The sequence below is a fragment of the Sinohyriopsis cumingii genome, chromosome 12, assembly GCF_028554795.1.
Source record: "Sinohyriopsis cumingii isolate HCF-2022 chromosome 12, ASM2855479v2, whole genome shotgun sequence".
NCBI classification, from domain to species: domain Eukaryota; kingdom Metazoa; phylum Mollusca; class Bivalvia; order Unionida; family Unionidae; genus Sinohyriopsis; species Sinohyriopsis cumingii.
The window spans coordinates 30,047,839-30,071,410 of record NC_142972.1 but is presented as its reverse complement, the minus strand read 5'-3'; the positions used below and the strand labels follow the sequence as shown (position 1 = coordinate 30,071,410).

At 37.7% G+C, this 23,572-nt stretch overlaps 1 protein-coding gene across 3 annotated transcripts in view; it reads right to left on the bottom strand.

Moving 5' to 3' along the window:
* LOC149786177 (uncharacterized) overlaps positions 1–23,572 on the bottom strand; it is a 49,654-nt gene that overhangs the window by 536 nt on the left and 25,546 nt on the right. For all 3 annotated transcript variants that reach the window (XM_089976532.1, XM_089976533.1, XM_089976534.1), the window contains 7 exons: positions 22,277–22,503; positions 19,383–19,633; positions 18,177–18,399; positions 17,372–17,461; positions 11,452–11,663; positions 4,677–4,877; positions 404–578 (listed from right to left, as the gene is read on the bottom strand). In XM_089976532.1, the coding sequence (XP_089832658.1) occupies positions 404–578; positions 4,677–4,877; positions 11,452–11,663; positions 17,372–17,461; positions 18,177–18,399; positions 19,383–19,633; positions 22,277–22,503 (1,379 nt within the window). The remainder of the gene's footprint in view (positions 1–403; positions 579–4,676; positions 4,878–11,451; positions 11,664–17,371; positions 17,462–18,176; positions 18,400–19,382; positions 19,634–22,276; positions 22,504–23,572) is intronic.

Here is a 23,572-nt window from a genome sequence, read left to right as displayed (position 1 = left end):
GAAATTATTTTTGCATAGCTCTGGTGCCCGGCCTAAATTGGCAATAGTCCCGTAACTAGTAAAACCTGTCTCCTGCTTTAGTTATTTAGTTATACGAAACAGGGAAGCAGACTAATGGGCGCAGTGCATAATGGGGAAAAAAGTACAGAGATTCAGTATTTTTACTAAGATGGAGGATGCAGATTCCATGTGGTCTCAGTCACCGAAAATGTAACGCAGTTGTCGGGGAAGTTTCAGTGCGGTTAATAATATGCGCCTGATTATGTAAGAAGATTAAACAATGAAACGAACAAAGTAACCATAGCAACAGTGGTTAGGACGAAACTAGACACCTGATGCATAAATAGTGAATATGTAGAAAACTTTTACAAATAAAAGGTTTATCGAAACTTAATTAAGGTACCTGGGCCTACAATAAATCCCTTATCATCTGTCCACACAGCCATAGAATGAGGTTGTACGACAAACTTGAACTCGATGGAACTCTTCTTCGGAACGTAAATTCTCTGAAAGCCCGCCAGTTGAAGTCTGGGCATCACCTCTTTTGTGTCTGCCCAGGAGATATACAGTTGTACCACCTGCAATCATTGATATATAAAACTGCATGGATGTCAAGAACTTAAATAGACAACCACCGCCCCTACAACAACAACAAAAACAGCGAAACATTATGTACGAATTATAGCTACTGCTTCGGCGAGAAAAGGAAAAATTATGATTAATGTAAACTTGTTAAGCAACAAACTCCAGCGTAATTGAATTCGCAACAAAGGTTTTGCTCTTTTGTTTTGATTTTTAAGCTTTGCTCGTTGTTTGGAAAGCTGTACAAATGTACTTTGTACTGGCCTGCTAAAACAACTATTGTTGTCCGGTGTATATGTTACTGTCAACGCTGAATGCTGTGTTTATGGAAAGTATCTTTTGCTGTATACTTTCTATAGGTACTAATAACAATTTTCATCAGGACTCTAGTTTCTTCTTTATTGTAAGTTTTCAACAGGACTCTAGTTTCTTCTTTAATATATTTTCCACAGGACCCTAGTTTATTCTTTAATATAAGTTTCTCATTTCTTTCCTCTGGTTTATCAGATGTGTTTCGTAAGAAAAGCGCTGGAAAGTATGCACATTTCATGCCCAGTGCAGCTAAATGTGCAATCTATTCTGTTGATTTATTAATTAAAGTTAATATTCCAAGTCCTTACAACTATAAGGCTTGAGATTGATTGATTTAAAGTTAATATTCCAGGTCCTTACAACCAAAAGGCTTGAGATTGATTGATTTAAAGTTAATATTCCAGGTCCTTACAACCAAAAGGCTTGAGATTTATTGATTTAAAGTTAATATTCCAAGTCCTTACAACCAAACGGCTTGAGATTTATTGATTTAAAGTTAATATTCCAAGTCCTTACAAACCAAAAGGCTTGAGATTTATTGATTTAAAGTTAATATTCCAGGTCCTTACAACTATAAGGCTTGAGATTTATTGATTTAAAGTTAATATTCCAGGTCCTTAAAACCAAAAGGCTTGAGATTTATTGATTTAAAGTTAATATTCCAAGTCCTTACAACTATAAGGCTTGAGATTTATTGATTTAAAGTTAATATTCCAAGTCCTTACAACCAAAAGGCTTGAGATTTATTGATTTAAAGTTAATATTCCAAGTCCTTACAACTAAAAGGCTTGAGATTTATTGATTTAAAGTTAATATTCCAGGTCCTTACAACTATAAGGCTTGAGATTTATTGATTTAAAGTTAATATTCCAAGTCCTTACAACCAAACGGCTTGAGATTTATTGATTTAAAGTTAATATTCCAAGTCCTTACAACTAAAAGGCTTGAGATTTATTGATTTAAAGTTAATATTTCAAGTCCTTGCAACCAAAAGGCTTGAGATTTATTGATTTAAAGTTAATATTCCAAGTCCTTACAACTAAAAGGCTTGAGATTTATTGATTTAAAGTTAATATTCCAGGTCCTTACAACTATAAGGCTTGAGATTTATTGATTTAAAGTTAATATTCCAGGTCCTTACAACCAAAAGGCTTGAGATTTATTGATTTAAAGTTAATATTCCAAGTCCTTACAACTAAAAGGCTTGAGATTTATTGATTTAAAGTTAATATTCCAAGTCCTTACAACCAAACGGCTTGAGATTTATTGATTTAAAGTTAATATTCCAGGTCCTTACAACCAAAAGGCTTGAGATTTATTGATTTACAGTTAATATTCCAGGTCCTTACAACCAAAAGGCTTGAGATTTATTGATTTAAAGTTAATATTCCAAGTCCTTGAAACCAAAAGGCTTGAGATTTATTGATTTAAAGTTAATATTCCAAGTCCTTACAACTATAAGGCTTGAGATTTATTGATTTAAAGTTAATATTCCAAGTCCTTACAACAAAAAGGCTTGAGATTTATTGATTTAAAGTTAATATTCCAAGTCCTTACAACTAAAAGGCTTGAGATTTATTGATTTAAAGTTAATATTTCAAGTCCTTACAACTAAAAGGCTTGAGATTTACTGATTTAAAGTTAATATTCCAAGTCCTTACAACTAAAAGGCTTGAGATTTATTGATTTAAAGTTAATATTCCAGGTCCTTACAACTATAAGGCTTGAGATTTATTGATTTAAAGTTAATATTCCAAGTCCTTGCAACCAAAAGGCTTGAGATTTATTGATTTAAAGTTAATATTCCAAGTCCTTACAACCAAAAGGCTTGAGATTTACTGATTTAAAGTTAATATTCCACGTCCTTACAACTAAAAGGCTTGAGATTTATTGATTTAAAGTTAATATTTCAAGTCCTTACAACCAAAAGGCTTGAGAGTTATTGAATTAAAGTTAATAATCCAAGTCCTTACAACCAAAAGGCTTGAGATTTACTGATTTAAAGTTAATATTCCAAGTCCTTACAACTAAAAGGCTTGAGATTTATTGATTTAAAGTTAATATTTCAAGTCCTTACAACTAAAAGGCTTGAGATTTATTGATTTAAAGTTAATATTTCAAGTCCTTACAACCAAAAGGCTTGAGAGTTATTGAATTAAAGTTAATAATCCAAGTCCTTACAACCAAAAGGCTTGAGATTTACTGATTTAAAGTTAATATTCCAAGTCCTTACAACTAAAAGGCTTGAGATTTATTGATTTAAAGTTAATATTTCAAGTCCTTGCAACCAAAAGGCTTGAGATTTACTGATTTAAAGTTAATATTCCAAGTCCTTACAACTAAAAGGCTTGAGATTTATTGATTTAAAGTTAATATTTCAAGTCTTTACAACCAAAAGGCTTGAGAGTTATTGAATTAAAGTTAATAATCCAAGTCCTTACAACCAAAAGGCTTGAGATTTACTGATTTAAAGTTAATATTCCAAGTCCTTACAACTAAAAGGCTTGAGATTTATTGATTTAAAGTTAATATTTCAAGTCCTTACAACCAAAAGGCTTGAGATTTATTGATTTAAAGTTAATATTTCAAGTCCTTACAACTAAAAGGCTTGAGATTTATTGATTTAAAGTTAATATTCCAGGTCCTTACAACTAAAAGGCTTGAGATTTATTGATTTAAAGTTAATATTCCAAGTCCTTACAACCAAAAGGCTTGAGATTTATTGATTTAAAGTTAATATTCCAGGTCCTTGCAACCAAAAGGCTTGAGATTTATTGATTTAATGTTAATATTCCAAGTCCTTGCAACCAAAAGGCTTGAGAGTTATTGAATTAAAGTTAATATTCCAGGTTCTTACAACCAAAAGGCTTGAGATTTATTGATCTAAAGTTAATATTCCGGGTCCATACAACTAAAAGGCTTGAGATTTATTGATTTAAAGTTAATATTCCGGGTCCTTACAACTAAAAGGCTTGAGATTTATTAATTTAAGGTTAATATTCCAAGTCCTTACAACTAAAAGGCTTGAGATTTATTGATTTAAAGTTAATATTCCAGGTCCTTACAACTAAAAGGCTTGAGATTTATTAATTTAAAGTTAATATTCCGGGTCCTTACAACTAAAAGGCTTGAGATTTATTAATTTAAAGTTAATATTCCAAGTCCTTACAACTAAAAGGCTTGAGATTTATTGATTTAAAGTTAATATTCCAAGTCCTTACAACTAAAAGGCTTGAGATTTATTAATTTAAAGTTAATATTCCGGGTCCTTACAACTAAAAGGCTTGAGATTTATTAATTTAAAGTTAATATTCCAAGTCCTTACAACTAAAAGGCTTGAGATTTATTGATTTAAAGTTAATATTCCAAGTCCTTACAACTAAAAGGCTTGAGATTTATTGATTTAAAGTTAATATTCCGGGTCCTTACAACTAAAAGGCTTGAGATTTATTAATTTAAAGTTAATATTCCAAGTCCTTACAACTAAAAGGCTTGAGATTTATTGATTTAAAGTTAATATTCCAGGTCCTTACAACCAAAAGGCTTGATAATTTATTGATTTAAAGTTAATATTCCAGGTCCTTGCAACCAAAAGGCTTGAGATTTATTGATTTACAGTTAATATTCCAGGTCCTTACAACCAAAAGGCTTGATAATTTATTGATTTAAAGTTAATATTCCAGGTCCTTGCAACCAAAAGGCTTGATATTTATTGATTTACAGTTAATATTCCAGGTCCTTACAACCAAAAGGCTCGGGGTTTGCTTGGTACATCCACTTACCTCCTCTCCGTCCACATCTCCCATGTTCTTTACTTGACCGAACAAAAAGAGAGGATCTCCGGCCACAATCACCGAGTCGAATGTCATCTTGAGGTACTGGAATGTACTATACGACAACCCATAGCCGAACGGATACAGCGCATCGCCCTGAAAATAACGGTACGTTCGTCCTTCCATCGAGTAACTTGTCATTGACGGAATCTGTAACGATAAGTCAAAAGTCTTTCAGCGATTGTTGTATTTAAAACTCTCATTATTTCAAGAACAAAAAAATCATTAGGCTTTTAGCAGCTGTGGGTGGATAAAAATCAAATGTCAATTCTCCCATTGCAGTTGCAAAATGGGCATACTATTGATTATGCATAGGACATACTTTTGTCTGCCATGAGCATGGCAAAAGGTTTTCCTTTCGCTCAAATACAATTATACATTTATAGTAAAGCGGACTGATCAGTGGCTAACATTCCGTTTTCAAGAAGATATACACACTGATGGTGACGGGGCGGAAGCTATATTCCACTTAATGTTGCAATTATAATAAATTTTATACTCTAATGTTTGTTTGATTTTTGATAATAAGTCAAACTTTTACTATTCATTTCAATTGTCAAGTGACAAATTTTTCTCATTTCATATGCGGATTCATTTTTTACAGCTCCTATAATACTCCTAATACGATACACACATACACCCACCCACACACACACACACACACACACACACACACGAATAAAGTGAACTCAGCATATACAATGACGTTTCAAGTTTAAATAACGTTTTTTCTATTAGTATTTGCTCTAAATGCTCTATTTTTGACACTGGGCCAATAAGAAGCAATAGTTTTTTAATAACTCTTGGAATATTATTGTCAAATCACACCAAAACTGTTAAATTAAATTATATGGCCGTCACAAACAGCATGACATGATGTGACCCTTCCTCCCGACGATATGAGTTACTGTCACATCTCACGTTCTATGCGAATACAGTGGTCTTGAAGATAGTATTTCCTCAATTCTTACACCACTTAAAATTCAACATCCTTTGTTGTCAAGTGGTCAGTCTGGGGCATATGAATGGTGATTCACGCTGACAGGAAACTGTGTTATTTTCAATAACAAAAATTCGTGTCAGAAACTAAAGCTATCATGGGTTAGAGTCCAATCAAGGTCAAATAATTCTGAAACTTAATCATAAGCACAGCAGATGGGTATTCCAGTAAAATCCCCAATATGACGTTAAGAAATTTTGGAGGGTCCATTGTACGAAACTAATCCATGCTTCAACAAATTGGATATTCTACATTATAACACACCCTCCTAGCAATTGGCTAACTACTCCGCTTGATATCTATCTACCAAAGAGCGACTTCCCATAATCAAACAAATAAAAGGTAATAAAGTTATGAGTGGAGACAAAAATATAAATTGCACATACCGCAGGTATGTTACAATATTTATACATCTTTATAAGACAGCCATCTTTTACAATATGCCATATATATAGGCTGCCTTTTGAAGTGTCGGCCATATTTGGCTTTGCTTTTAGAATGGGGCCCCGAGTGGCCGAGTGGTCTAAAGCGCTCTCCGTTACGGATCACTGCCATCTCACCACTGTCTGCGTGGGTTCGAGTCTAGGATTCGGCCAATGTGGGTATGTGAGAAAGCTTGCCAGTAGCTTCTTGTGGGTCAGTGGTTCTTCCCAGAGTTTTCCCGGGTTCTTCCTCCACAATCAATACTGACCATCATGTATAGCCTATCGTGTGCTGAAAAATAGCGTTAAACCCCACAACATAAACAACAATAACTTTTAGAATGTCATACTGTCTTAATTGTGGAGTTAATTTTCATTTCCTATACTTTTTCTATTGCTAAACTGGACAAATGTAAAGCTGAATAATTCGTGTTAAAATATTTCTTAAATTTCTATTCTATCATAAAATGCTGTTATCTTGATACTGTTGTCAGCATGCTATACGTGCACTTTATTTATTCTGTATTACACTTTTCAAATTTAGTTTCTACTTGGTTTATAATTATATTCTACTTACAAAGCAATTTTATGAGATAATGAAGAGGTACATTGTAAGACTTCACTTCCTCTCAGTGGCGTCACTAGGGGGGGTGCGGACCGCACCGGGTGACACCATCAGAGGGGTTGACACCAAAACGACTGTCCATAACATTTTTGAATGTTTGTGTAGGAAGGAGGTCCATGGGGGTGACATCACGAGTTGCCGCACTGGGTGGCACCAACCCTAGTGACGCCACTGCTTCATATCTTTGTTGTTGTTATTGTTGTTGTTGTAGGGTTTAACGCCCTTTTTCAGCACAAGATAGGCTATACATGGCGGCCAGTATTAATGGTGGAGGAAGAACCCGGGAAAACTCCGGAAAGAACCACCGACCCACGACAAGCTATTGGCAAGCTTTCTCACATACCCACATTGGCCGAACCCGTCCTATCTTTATCAGTCTTGGCATCCGTCCGTCTACGAGAGACGATGGCATAGCTCCAAAGTACGCTTTTGCTTATCCTTCTTTTTAGCTCTCTTTTCAGTTTGCTTTATTCTTCTCTTTTCCTCTGCGTTTTGAACTCCCTGCCTGACAGCTAGACGCCAGCTGGAACGGTTGTTTGCACAGCTCTCCCAGTCGTTGACATTGATGTTTGCTGTCTTCATATCCTTCTTGCAAACATCTTTGTAGCGCAGATGTGGTCGTCCAGTTGGTCGTGCACCTTCTGCTAACTCCCCATATAACAGGTCCTTGGGAATGCGACCTGGGTCCATTCTCTTGACATGGCCGAGCCAGCGAAGGCGCCTCTCGCTGAGTATGGAGAACATGCTGTTCATGTTGGCGCGTTCTAGAACCTCTGTGTTGGGTACTTTGTCCTGCCACTGGATGTGCAGAATGCGCCGCAGACATCTCAGGTGGAAGCTGTTGAGTTTCCTCTCGTGTCTTGCATAGGTGGTCCATGTTTCGCTGCTGTAGAGAAGTGAGCTGAGCACGCACGCTTGGTAGACACGCAGTTTGGTCTTCTCTGTGAGGTTGGGGTTGTTCCAGACCCTCTGGTTAAGTCTGGCCATCACTGCTGCTGCCTTGGCAATCCTGCCGCCCACCTCAGAATCAATGGTGAGTGAGCTGGAGATGTTAGACCCGAGGTATGTGAAGTTCTCGGCAACTTCCAAATTGTACCCATCGATGGAGACAGAGGGAGGGGAGTCTGTGTCCTGTGCCATGACATTTGTTTTCTTCAAACTGATGGTCAGTCCAAATTCCTTACATGCATGGGAGAGGCAGCATACCAGCTGCTGGAGTCCATCTTCCGTGTGTGATGTCAAGGCTGCATCGTCGGCAAAGAGCAATTCACGGATGAGTACCTCTGTGACTTTAGTCTTAGCACGGAGACGGGCGATGTTGAACAGCTTGCCGTCAGCCCTGGTATGGATGTACACTCCCTCGCTGCAGTCCTTGAATGCGTACTGGAGAAGCATGGAGAAGAAGATGGCAAAGAGCGTCGGTGCAAGGACACAGCCTTGTTTGACTCCGCTAACGACTGGGAATGCTTCAGATGTTGCGCCATTGAAGCACACTGTGCTGTGCATGTTCTCGTGGAACGACATAATGACAGCAAGCAGACGTGGGGGGCAGCCGATCTTCTGCAGGAGTCTGAAGAGTCCACTCCGACTAACCATGTCAAACGCCTTCGTCAGGTCTATGAAGGCAATGTAGAGGGGCATCCGCTGCTCGCGACACTTCTCCTGCAGCTGACGTAGTGAGAAGATCATGTCTACAGTTGACCTGCCGGCTCGAAATCCACACTGGGATTCCTGGGTAGACGCGGGAGGCTAGGATCTGCAAGCGTGCCAAGGCAACACGGGCGAAGGCCTTTCCGACGATACTGAGGAGGGAGATGCCCCGATAGTTGTTGCAGTCGCTACGGTCTCCTTTGTTTTTGTACAAAGTGACGATGTTGGCATCACACATGTCCTGTGGGATGTATCCCTGTTCCCAGCAAAGGCAGAGGAGTGTGCGTAGGGGCTGGAGCAGTGCTGGTTTTCCGCTCTTGAGGACTTCAGGCGGAATGCCGTCGCTTCCAGGAGCCTTCCCACAGGCAAGGCAATCGATGGCTTTTCCGAGCTCTTCCAGGGTGGGCTGTGTGTCTAGCTCCTCCATGACAGGCAGGTCTGGAATGGCGTCCAGGGCAGTTCCAGTGACATTGTTTTGGGTTGCATATAGCTCAAGATAGTGCTCAACCCATCGCTGCAGTTGTTTGCCCTGGTCTGTGATGACTTCGCCCGTCTTGGACTTGAGGGGGGCGGTCTTGTAGCTGGGGGGGCCTGTCGCTTTTTTGATACCCTCATACATTCCTCTTGTATCCCCGGTGTCAGCAGCTGTCTGTATACTGTTGCAAAGGTTCAGCCAGTAGGTGTTGGCACAGCGGCGGGCGGTCTTCTGGGCGTTATTCCTTGCAATCCTGAGGGCTTGTAGTGTTCTGGGGCTAGGTGCAGCCTTGTATGCCAGAAGGGCTTTCCTCTTTGCCTCAGTCACGGGCTCCATCTCCTCCCAGTTTGCCTCATACCAGTCGACATTCTTTCGCTCCCTCTTCCCGTAAGCTGTGATGGCTGATTTGTACACAGAGTCACGGATATGGGACCACTTGGAATCAATGGTGTCATCAGGTGTCACTTTGGTGAGGGCTTCCTTCAGTTTGCTGATGAACTGCTGTGTTTTCTCTGGGTTGCTTGCACAGTAGGTGTTGATACGTGGGTGACCCTTCTTCTTGGCGTGGTGCAGCTTCTTGGGTAATATTCGCACCTTGCTGGCCACCAGGGAATGGTCCGTGTCACAATCGGCACTGTGGTAGCTGCGGGTAAGGAGGACACTGGCCAGTTCTGCACGCCTGGTGATGACGAGGTCTAGCTGGTGCCAGTGGCGTGAACGTGGGTGTCTCCACGACACCTGGTGGATCTCCTTGCATTTGAAGAAAGTGTTTGTCACACATAGGCTGTGGGAGCAGCACATCTCCAGCAGTCGCTGACGATTCTCGTTGATCTTGCCCCTTCCGTAAAAACCGAGACAGGTGGACCAGGCCTCATGGTCAGCTCCCACTCTAGCATTGAAGTCTCCTAGTAAGTAAAGGCTTTCATTGTTGGGGATACTGGATATTGCCTGATCCAGAGCCTCATAAAACTTGTCTTTCTCCTCGTAGGTGGAGTAGAGGGTTGGGGCGTACACACTGAAGATGTTGACTGGGCCTAAGGATGTTGACAGCCGGAGGGCAAGGATTCTCTCAGTACCTGATGATGGAGGTTCAATGAAGGCGATTAGCGTGTTCTTGACGGCAAAGCCTACACCATGCTGCCTAGGTTCATCCAAGGGCTTCCCCTGCCAAAAGAATGTGTAATTGGCTTCCCTGATGGTGCCGCTGTCAGCCAGTCGGGTCTCCTGGAGGCAGGCAATGTCGATGTTCAGTCGGGAGAGTTCTCTGTCAATGACGGCAGTCTTCCGTGCATCGTCGATCTGCTGTAGGTCAGTGGTCAATCCAGGACACATGGTCCTGATGTTCCAGGTTGCAAAACGAAGAGTTGGAGTCTGTTTATTTCTTCTTTTAGTCTTTCCTGGTGCAGAGTTTTGTGGCCCACTTGTCGAGATGGTTCTCTAAGCTCCACGCACCCAGTGAAGCAGGCAGGCCATGGCGGGCAGCACCTTACTGACTGGGGGCTGCCCAGCTTGAGGCGGGCGGTAGCTGTCCAGTGAGACCTGATGATCTCTCCCACCGTCAGAAGTAACCCCTGGCGCCAAGCTCTACGCCAATCGAGCTTTGACTTAGAACCGGTAAACTGCTACTTCTCGTGTTGTGCCGACGCCGTACGACGACGCTGGAGTGTCCTCTCCAGTGGAGCTATGAAGCCTGGGCAGGGTGGTATGGAGAATCAGCTGTTGCCCATGCAGCAGATCCCCCCTCTCCACGCAGCTGGTGTGCCCAAGGGAACGACGAATGCCGATACAGCTTGGCACCAACGGCGTCGCAGGAGTTGCCGGAATGACGTTGAAGTCAATGTCATACCGCCTTAGGGACTCCATCTCCGGATTTTCTGTCGGGGTTTACTCCCTTAGCCTTTCCCATGAGTGGGTATAGCCACAAGGCAGCAGAGGTTTGGAATCGGAGTTTTCCTTCTCCTAGATGAGCTACCATCCAAGGTTTACGAGTCCCATCTACCCGAAGCAACTGGTTTTAAGGCGCCAGTGGGCCGCCTTCACCCCTTCTCCTGTTAGTAGAAAACATGGTCTGCCGGGCTTCAAATCTAAGCCACTCGCGAAGGCCAGGAGCTGGATTTTAGTTGACAGAGGCAGTAGGAGACGCAGGCCGTATGGGGCATTTTGGAGGATTGGGGCGCTTGTCTCCCACTCCCACCCCGGGCAATGTCAACCTTAGACCACAAATGTCACTAACTCAGGAAAGCATATAAACTCCCGATTCAGTGGAATTCATTATGTTCGAAGTTCCTCACAATGTATTGAAATTTTGATTTCTGACGAAAGAATCCTTGATTTGTCTTAGAATGCCTCTAACCCATTTCATATTTACCACTTAGCACGGACATCTTCTTAAGAGGTAAAATAGCACCCGTACGGTCACGTTTTGTATAGAGTTCTTGCGGCCATTAAGTCACAGTTCGGTTACCAGAAGAAAAAGAAGCGTCTGCAAGGAATTGACATTGTATCGATATGATCTCTTATTGCTAATGGTATTTCCTTAATTAGCATTTTACCTGATCTGCAGTGCGGTACCAAGTATACGGAAGTCGTCCTGCAGGATTAGATCCTGGTACCGACATTGTCAGGACATTATATAGGGCTTCACCTGTAGCCTGGGCGGGATAAAAACACTCCAAGATGGCGGGAACTCTTGGCTCAGCATCAAACATTGTGATATTCACCGGACCCGCATTGAATAACAATAGTATAACTGGAGCCCCATTACCTGTGTAAGTGGTAAACTTAATTAAACTATGCAAAAAGTGTTATAATTTGTGAAAATGTCACTCGTTTCTTCAAGCAACATTTCTTAAAAATAAAATCGTTATGCGTGATAACGACATGACAAGATTGCGTATCTCAAATGAAGAATATGGGAGAGAAAAAAAAGTAGTTTCCAAATGTGTATCGGGCTAGGATAGTGCTCAATACATTCTCGTCACACATCCCAATGTAAGCAAACTGTCCAAATAAATATCAGAGTAACATGTGCAACACAGAACATTTAAACCATACTTAACTTGAGGGTTGGCAAAGTAAAGTGCTGTATACTTTTCTCACTGTCCCTGTGTTGCTCTCAGACGATTAATACAGGTCTAAAACCTGTTCTACCTTTAAAAAATGCAATAATGAAACTACTCATCTAAAAACATTACATGTGCGAGGGAATGCTCGTTTTGTTTACATGGTCTCCACGCATGTGCCCTTCGCTTATATGGCCTCCACGCACGTGCGAAGGAATGCCAGTCTCGTTTACATAGTATGCTCGTCTCATTTACATGGTCTCCACGCATGTGCGAAGGAATACTATTCTCATTTACATGTTTTCCACACATGTGTGAAGGAATGCTAGTCTCATATAGAAGGTCTCCATGCATGTGCAATGAATGTAGGTCTCGTTTACACAGTCTCCACGCATTGGCGAAGAATGCTAGTCTTGTTTACATGGTATCCACGCATGTGCGAAGGAATGCTAGTCTCCTTTACATGGTCTCCACGCATGTACGAAGGAGTACTTATATTGTTTACATGGTCTCCTCTCATGTGCGAAGGAATGCAAGTATCGTTTTCACGGTCTGTACAACGCATGTACGAAGGAATGCTAGTATCGTTTACATGGTCTTATGTCATTTATTGTGATTAATAATTTATATTTATTTATATTTATTTTATCCCGCACAGTGGGGTGCCCCAAGTGCTTAAAAAACCCACAGAATTACACAATCTGATAAGATTTTTGCGGTAAGACAGTTGTTTTAAACGAGCTACGAAGAACATATTTTTAGTTTAAAGCTGGTTCTGGAAGAAAACTGAGCTTTAAGGATGGCCGCTGTTGCAAAATCAACACTTATTACACAACTAGAATCGACTTCATTATTCGATTTTAACGCCATCGAAATGATGTCACTTTTTCCTAGGTATATCGCAACGCAGTGAACTCTGAGACAGTACATACAATTACTTTTTGCGACTTCTTTTTCTTATTAAGTAATAAAACGAAAACTGCTCATACGATTTTACTAATCGCAATGACAGTCCTGCGAATGAAACTGATAAAGTCATCGAACATAGACGAGACCATGGGAAATATTTATCACTATGCTACTAGACATAACTTGGTTGCGCAGGCAATGCGCATGCATTTGGTTGCGGAAAATCGATGTGATGCCAATAATTGTCTCATAGGTACATCCGTTGCTTATGTATTTTATAAGAATATATAGTTTTGAACCTGTGCAAATTTGATACATTTTTAAATGCTTCTTCGGCATTTCATGTTTTGAACCATAAGTGACAGCGTACTTTTTTCTCATATTTTTCCGTGTAGTGTCCCTTACATGGAGATAGTCATCCAACTAAGTACGGCACAATAAATAAAATGCACACCAGCATGTATACTTTGCATTGACTTTGGATCTATTGGATCTTATATATATATATAAAGATATCAGCTTTTCACAAACGATCTGCCTTAAATCAACAACTAATGAAGTCAAGTAAATCAGCAATGCTCACCGGCCTTGCTATTGTCGGTACAAATACTAAAAAGGTAAAGTAAATCGGCAATGCTCACCGGCCTTGCTATTGTCGGTACAAATACTAAAAAGGTAAAGTAAATCGGCAATGCTCACCGGCCTTGCTATTGTCGGTACAAATACTAAAAAGGTAAACTCAATCGGCAATGCTCACCGGCCTTGCTATTGTCGATACAAATGCTAAAAAATATCAAGTAAATCGGCAATGCTGACAATCCTTGCTTTTGCCTGATGTAAAAACTACATATGTTAGGTAATCGACAATGTTCATCGGCTTTGCTATTGCCGATATAAAAGCTAAAGATGCCAGGTAAATTGGCAATGCTCACCAGCTTTTCTATTGCCAATGTAAGCTTTAAAATGCCTGTTAAATCGGCATTGCTCACGGGTCTTGCTATTGCCTGATGTAAAAACTAAAGATGCCAGGTAAATCGGCATTGCTTATTGGCCTTGCTATTGCCGACGAGCATTGCCGATGTAAAAACTAAAATGCCAGGTAAATTGGCAGCGCTTACCAACCTTCCTACTGCCGATGTAAAAGTAAGTCGTAGCGTTTTTCAATTATGACATGTAGAGTCATACCAAATTGGAGTTGGATGCGTGTGGCAATCTACACTACAATGCGATTATCTGGACTAGATTTGGGGGATGCGTCCCAGTTACAAATAAGGTGCAAGCTGCTGCCTATCAGGTGCATGACGGTGGTTTTTGGAATCCTTTCCAGTTCAACTTTTGAATAAACTGAGTTTTGTTTTTTTAAATGTCTATGATATCTATTTTAATTATATGTACTTAAAATGTTTCAAAATAAAAATATGGTCGAAAATGTACACCTGTCTTGAGCAATCCCCTAACAAATTCCGTTTCGGCAGCACCTCTGACAAAGCAATTCGTAATCGGTAAAAGCAGTGATCTTACTGTGTATAGCAAGTTAGTATATATCTAAAATATATACTGTTAGTTTTTCTACTTTGAATTTTCAAGGACCATAGTGTGTCAGTGAGACTTTCGAACCTGTTTCATTTCTGTTGGGATATGCTGCAATTTTTAGCTGTACCCCACGATGTTTACGATATCACGACCCAGTTTGATATATATTGGGATATGCTGCACTTTTTTAGCTGCACCCCACGATCAGTATAATATCACGACCCTATTTGATTTCTGTCGGGATATGCATCACTTTTGTAACTGTACCCCACGATGTTTAAAATATCAAGGTATGAGCGATTCAATGTCATGCTATTTATCAAAGGATATGCCTAAGAAAAGCAAACATTATATTTTCTAAGGGTTATATTCCCAGATATATAAAGGATATACCTAAAAATGCGAGCATTTTATATTTACAGTTTCTAAGGTTTATATATCCAAATTTATAAATGAAATGTTTAGTAAAAGGACACAGTACTAGGTTCTATGTCGTCTAATAACTTTCTTTTTGCTGAAACAAATTGTATTTTTTTCTAAAATATTGTGAATTTTGTCCAATCATATGGAACTATGTACCTAATTGTGTGACTTTGGTCCACTCATGTGAAACTATGTACCTAATTGTGTGACTTTAGTTCAATCATATTGAAATGTACCTAATTGTGTGACTTTGTTTCAATTATTTGGAATGATGTATCTAAATGTGTGATTTTCTGGTCCAGTGATATGAAAATATATGCCTAATTGTGTGACTTTGTCTGGTAATGTCATATGTAAATGTGTACATAATAGTGTGACTTTGGTCCACTTATATGAAATTATGTACCTAACTGTGTGACTTTGGTCCAATCATATGGAATTATGTACCTAATTGTGTAGCTTTGGTTCAGTCATATTGAAATATGTACCTAATTGTGTGACTTTATCTGTTTCAATCATTTGGAAATATGTATCTAATTGTGTGATTGTATGGTCCAATCATATGAAAATGTATGCATAATTGTGTGACTTTGGTAATGTCAAATGTAAATGTGTACATAATAGTGTGACTTTGGTCCACTTATATGAAACTATGTACCTAACTGTGTAACTTTGGTCCAATTATATGGAAGTATGTACCTAATTGTGTGGTTTTGGTTCAATCATATGGAAATATGTATCTAATTGTGTGATTGTCTGGTCCAATCATATGAAAATGTATGCATAATTGTGTCAATTTGTCTGGTAATGTCATATGGAAATGTATAGCTAATAGTGACTTTGTCTGGTCCAGTTATATGAAATTATGTACCTAAGAGTTAAATTTGTCTGATACATTCATATTGAAATATGCACCTAATAGTGTGACCATTCTGGTGCAATCCTATTATAATACATACCTAATACTGTAACTTTGCCTAGCCCAATATTATAGAAATAGGTATTTATTTGTTTGACCTAGTCCGGTCCAGTCATGTGGAAATATGTACCTAAACTGTGTGACTTTGTCTGGTCTCGTCGTATGGAAATGTGTGTCTAATAGTTTGACCCGTCTGATCCAATCATATAGAAATATGTACCTAAGAGCATGACCTGTCTGGTCTAATCATATAAAAATATGTACCTAATAGTGTGAATTTATGTGGTCAAATCATATGGAAATATGTACCTAACAGTGTCACCTGTCTGGTCAAATCATATAAAAATATGTATCTTACAGTATGACTTTGTCTGGTCCAATGATGTGAAAAGATATACCTAATAATGTGACCTCGGATTAATCATACTGAAATATGTACCTAACAATGTGATTTTGGTCTAATCATATAGAAATATATACCTAACAGTGTGACTTTTGTCAAATTATATCGACATATGCACCTATTAGTGGTATTTTTCTGATCTAGTCATATATAGATATGCATCTAACCGTGTAAATTTGGTCTAATCATAAGGAAATATGTACCTAAAAGTGTGAATTTTTCTGGTCTGTGATGTAGAAATATGTACCTTGTCATGTGACTTGTCTGGTCTAATCTTATAGAAATATGTACCTAATTGTGTGAGTTGTATGATCTAATCATATAGAAATATGTACCTAACTGTGTGATTTGTCTGGTCTAATCTTACAGAAAAGTGTATCTAACTGTGTGTCTTTGTCTGGTTCAATCATATAGAAATATGTACATAACACTGTGACTTTGTCTGGTCTAATCTCATAGAAATATGTACCTAGTTGTGTGACTTTGCCTGGTACAATCATATAGAAATAGGTACCTAACATTGTGACTTTTTCTGGTCTAATCTTATTGAAATATGTACCTAATTGCGTGACTTTGTCTGGTTCAATCATATAGAAATATGTACCTAACATTGTGACTTTTTCTGGTCTAATCTTATTGAAATATGTAGCTAAAGATGTTATAGATGTATCATCAGTACCTTACTTTTAACATATAAATTGCAATGGATGCATCCCAGATGATATCTAAAACAGGATTTGTGTGTTTGTGTGTATGTTTGAAAGAAACATATTTTTAATCATGCATTTTATGTGCACATTTCTTTTTGTATCGAATCCATAAATGCAGCATCTTACACGAGGGCTCCTTTGAAATGAAATGTATGAAACGAGTTGAATATTATTTTTAACCAAGGCGATCAAAGATTAAAATTATTCAATGGTTTCATAAATTCCATTTGAAAGGAGCAAAAGTGTAGGATTCTATTTATCGCATTCCGAAATTACTGAGTTTATGTAACTAAATTGTTGAATAGTGTAGCGAACTGATTTTGAAATGCACTGGGATACATATGTGCACATCTGACGTCATTTGCATTTGATATATTTGTTTACACAATGGGAAATTAATATTGGTACTAATTGTGTAACGACCCTAAAATAAGGACTTTATTATTATTATTATTATTATTATTATTATTAAGTTATACATTTTTTCTAACACTTAGAGTGCTATAATCTTACCGAAATTAATGGCATCCTGAAGTAGTTTTGATTGGTTACCAGGTAACTCCATGCTGGATCTATCGTTGTCCTCAGACTCCAGTTCAAGACCTTCAATTGTATTTAATAGTGTCACTTTCACTTTGTAGAGTGAGGATTCATTCTTTGTGAACGAAATATATATTTTTAAAACAATGAATCAGAATGAACTTGAAGTGAAAATATTGCAATCCCGCTATACGTCTTGTGTTTCGTGTATCAACATATAATCAGTAGTTTGGTATATATATATATATATATATATATATATATATATATATATATATATATATATATATATATATATATATATATATATATCAGACAACAATGAAATCATAATGAAGAATCGTGCATGCTAATACAAGAATTGCTTAATAACTGTTTCGTTTGTTCTTTGGAGCATAAGAATAGCATGAACCAAAAGAAAAGAGAAGCCAATAAGACCAACATGTTTTCATTCTTTGCTATAAATGACCTTTTCTACTGGCAATGGATAGTAATAAATAAAATAAATAAATAAATAAATAAATAAATAAATAAATAAATAAAACGATTTCCAAGGCAGGGAAATTCGGTCTCAGAATGATTTCGGGATTCCCACTGGACTGAAAATGAGGTTAATTTTTTATTCATGTTTCTAAACATTTTTGAGTGAACATCATCTTGACTAGAAATTATACATTTACACAGTCGTTCGAGGTAAATATGACTTGATACTTGCTGACAAGTAGCATACTATTGGTATAATAATAGTAACCTAAGATAGACTTGAAATACTATTGACCTATTCCCAGGCATACGATCACGAGCTGTGTCCCTTGCACGGCCTTCTTGATGGCATCAGTTGAGTAATTGGTGCACCTGTTGTCAGGGCAACCAGCCGCATAGTTTACCTGGCCTGCCAGCTTCTGCAGACCTTGTAATGGGGTCATAGAATACTTTGGGTCAGGGTCTGGATTGTAGTTTCCAAACAACTGCACGAGATTGTCTGCCATTGGCCCAACGATCTAGTTGAGAAAACGTAAATAGAGATACAGAAATCGCCTAGTCATCAAAACCAAAAACAAAAGAACTGATATTTCGATGACAACCTAAAATTACTATGAATTCAAGCATGCTAGAAGAGATTAATAACATGCCTCAGCCATAAAAAAAATCAGAAAACACAAGTGTTATTCGGGCCTGAAAAAAATGCCTCTTTCCGAGAGATACACCCCAACGACAGAGGTGTTGCTTGGAACATCTTGATTCATTAATGCTCACAGTACATATAATTCAAGCATGGAAATACAAAAACTGTTCGGATTTTAATCGACGTCGTCACAATTCTTGATACGAATTGATAACAAAAATAGAAAACAAGATAGATTACATGGTTAGAAGAAAAGAATGGGCAAAGGTAAATGAACATACTTCTATCCAATATATTTTGCAGACAGTGCTTCTGTCTGCGAATTCTTTGTAGTAGCAGTCTTTACATACAAACATCGCTTCTATTTGAAACTTCATGACAACAGTCCATACTTACATACACGTGTTTCTATTTGAAACTTCATGATTATAGCAAGTCAATGCTTAGATACACGTGTTTCTATATGAAACTTCATGATAATAGCAAGTCCATACTTACATACACGTGTTTCTATATGAAAATTCATGATAACAGAATAGAAAGTCCATTCTTACATACATGTGTTTTTATATGAAAATTCGTTGTCGTAGCGAGTCCTAATTTAAAGACAGTTTTTCCATCTCAATATTCATGATAGTAGCGAGTCCTCATTTACAGACAATGCTTCCATTTCAAAATCCATGGTAATAGCGAGTCCTTACATACAGACAATGCTTCCATCTGAAAATCCATGGCAGTAGCGAGTCCTTACTTACAGACAAAGCTTATATTTTGAAAAATTGGTGGCAGTAACTAGTCCTTATTTTTAGACAATGCTTCTTTCTACAAAATTCATGATAATAGCAAGTCCATACTTACAGCAATATTGCTAAAATTCTTCCTGAGTGGCAAGAGGTTATGATCGTTCTTGAGAAGGACGAATGTCTGCATGGCGGCTTTAATGGCCAGCTCACGATGTGCGGGGCTCTGGATGTAGGACAGGTTGTACTGTGTGTATGGATTCATGGCGGAAGGGTCGAATTCCCCAAGCCTCATTCTGGTATAAAAGAGGGGCTTGGCACGCTCTCTGACTGTATCCTCGCTCAGTACACCTTTATTCACTGCATCCACTGGAGAGAAAGAAAAAAAAACATTCCTGATGCAAACTGGTTTTCGACACAGTGATTGGGCCTGAAATCTCCCGTTTCACCCACATCAAAAACGAATTTGCGCTACTAGCAGCATTTTCAACAGAATTGATCAAAGGCAGCATAAATTTCCTTTAGAAACTTCGTAGGTTAGATACATTTAAACAGAAGTAAACTTTGCTTATGTGAAACTAACATTATGTCCACTACCCGATACTTTCTGTCTCTACTAAATGTATTGATGAGGGCTTAAGTCATGTTGTTCCTAGGAAGATTTTTGTATTTCACGGATTCTTTAAGAACAGTATTCTACTTAAATAAAAAAAATATAAAATGAGATACACCTTTAAACAAATATTCGTATGGTCAAGCTAGCAAGGGCTTCATAATTATAGAAGAAACTCCATTGTTAAACGACACAGTTAAAACCTTTATGCACAAGACTGAGTCTGCCAGTTAATACAGTACTTCATCACCATTAGAACCTTCGCTATAACACAGTTCCTGCAATAAAGCAAGTATGGTCAAGGAAGTCAATTTATTAAATTGTAGTAAAATGAATGGCATATTATTAGGATAGAATTTGTCAGTAAAATTATTAGAATTACAATTTTCTCTATATTGTATTAAAAGTAATCTTTCATATAATTGTATTGAGAGTAATTTTTCACTAAATTATATTGAAATTATAATAAAATTAATTTTAATTATTTCTGTACTACAACTGTACAACTGTATATTATTTTAATAAAGATTGTGCTTTTACGAGAAATTGCCAAACCAGTTTGTACTATAAGACGCATTTCCTTTCTTTCCTAAAAGTCAAACAGTTTTAGACTAGGTTGTAAGTTGTGCTGAACAAGCAAAATTCCTTTTTGCTGAGTATACCAGAATGATTCCACGTGTTTCTTAAAACAAATAAGCTGATGTAGCAGATTGTTTGTCTGATGACGTATTCAGACACAGATAATATTATTGAGGACGATGTGAGCATCGTTCTGACTCGAAATGAATGAATACAAAAAGTAGCTAGACGAATGTCCATATTTGACCCTGAGGCTACGTCCAACATTGCGTATAAATTGAGAACAAGCTTTGCACAAAATCAGTTAATTCATCGAGAATCAGACAGCTCTGTCTTCCTTACAGGTAATCATTGTCTGTGTTCGTAAACTTCTTTAAGCTGTGGGGCCTTTTTAATGTTTGAGATTTTAACGGTAAAAATTCAGTCTAGACTAGACATTTTTGCAACATTTGTGTGTGTTCGTTTCTATTTTATATTATATTATATCGAATGTTTAATTGTTTAAAGAATATTCATTTGCATTTATAGTACTGATTATTGTATTTTTAAAAAAAAACGAATTCGCTGCCAACTTCATGTTTAGTAAAATGTAATTTGGAAATAAAATATTCTCTAAGTAACAAAGAATAATGTTTTAGTATCCTATTTCCAAATTAGTATTCTATTTTAAATTCAATAAAATGCATTTCTTCAAAATGATTAGTACACTAATCGCAACTGTTGAATTTTATACTCTTCGGTTACCATTAATTTAGTCGATATTTAATTATATGTATTATATATATATATATATATATATATATATATATATATATATATATATATATATATATATATATATATATATATATATATAAAGTTAGTTCATTCATCGATAATCCGAAAGCTTTGTCTTCCTTCCACTCGTTCCCGCTACCTCTCGTTCAGCCTCCCCAAGACTGAAGACGTATATACACAGTTACAAATCACACCTCTTGTTAAGAGAGCCTGAACTCTCTCTCTCTCTCTCTCTCTCTCTCTTTCCATGAACAAAGACATTTCTTAAGTTTTGAGTATTTCATTCTCATAGCAAGAAGTGAGAAGAAGGTCATGATAAAAATCTCATCATAACAAAAGTATGCTCCGCTATAAGAGGGCCTCACTTTACGACAGCTTACTCTTCCCTTACAATGGAGAACGTTATAATGAGGGAGTAATGTAATGTACAATTTGATGACAACTTCACAACCGCAACAAAAATAAATGGGGGGGGGGGCAGGGGTGTTGGGAGGGGGGTGATCGGCACATTCTTTTAAACAAAAATAGCTTTATTAGATTATTTTGGCCTGGATATCACCGATAGAACTTGACCTTGGACTTCAAAAATCAAGCACTCTGCTAACGTGAATCACAGGTCAGATTTAAGTTTCCACAAAAAATACCTGTAACAAAAATCTCAGTTTGAGAACATTTTTGTGAAAATGGTGCCTGGTTTACATACATCACAAACAAAAAGAACCTAGGACCATGTATTCCATAGAGTGATTTACTGACGAAACTTAAAGTAACTGTAATACATCTCAGAAGATGTGCAAAATCACCAGGAGAAAAGGAAGGCACTCAAGTTTCACACTAAAAACAGAATCTGGATTGAGCAGACTCTGATGGGATCTAATTTATCAGTTGGAGGGGTGGGTGGTCGGAGTCAACGGGTTACACGTTTAATATTGCACCTAGTCCTTACCACCGGTTGAATCCAAATGAACCCTGTTTGAGGCAACGAGATTTTACATCATTTTGTTGAATACCATGTGAACCACTGTTACTACAGTTCAACATACCCATGGAGAAGTATGCCGGAGTTGGGTTGCTTGACCTCAGTTCTAGATTACATCCCGCCTTCACACAGGCTGCAACAGCATCTATGGAATTGTTGAAATATTTGTGGTAAGTTATCATGTTCTCTATGGCGTCTTGGTCACTGATCACGTAACCTTGAAAACCCCATTCCTGTCTGAGAATATTCCACAGCAGCTTATCATTAACACAGGCGGGGACTCCATTTATTCTGAAAAGGCAATAAGACTTGAGGAAAAGAAACTGAATTGCAAAATCAACATAAAAGAAATACAGATCGTGTCGAAAACTCATTAAGGACAAACTGTAGTTGCACCTTTATACAGAGACACTAAGAGGTGTGATTTTTTGCAGACAGTCCATGCAGAGCAAACTGTCAGTGTTTGAACGCTGATTGTTTTACTTCATTACTGGAAAATCGGATTTATTAACATTTCCACGCGTAAAGTTGTCATTTGCAAACACTGCATCGAGATCAAATATGTCACCAAATCTTTCAGGAGAAACCGTGTTGTAATTTATCAGAAAGTAATTAATGACGATAGTTTTAAAACACAGAAATTGATTTTAAACACTTAAATACTGTAATCGGAACTACTCAATACTTTTTCAAGCTACCGAATGTTAATAGGAAATAGTGTATAAATTTAATATTAAATGTTCTTTTATTTTCGAGATAACCTGGATACCACGTTTGTGTGTGACTGGAAATATTACGTCTGATCTGTTCTTTTAAAGATGCTGAGTGAAACACTGTTTCATTTGTTTTAAATAAAAGAAACCATTAGACGGTGGAGACATAATAATGGTATTTTTCATATATAAAATAATAAAGTTTATGTTTCACTGAATCATGCCAAAAGGCCCTTGAAAGAGTTTTTGAATAAAGATGGCACTAACCACCTTTTGAATCCATGTACAGTGTGATCATACCATTAATTCTAAATTCTCTAACTTCATTGCCACGAGATTTATAGAATTCGTTGTACATGTGATTTAGAGCATTCAGGATGACGTTGTACAGATTCCTACATGTGAATTACAGCATTCAGTGTAATGTCCTCCAGATTCCTACACGAGAATTATAGCATTCGTTGTGATGTCATACGGATTCCTAGCTGAGAATTATACCATTTGTTGTGATGTCCTACTCATTCCTACTTGAGAATTTTAGCATTCGGTGTGATGTCCTACTGATTCCTATATGAGAATTATAGCATTCGATGAGATGTACTCATTCTTACTTGAGAATTATAGCATTTGGTGTTGATGTTCTCATT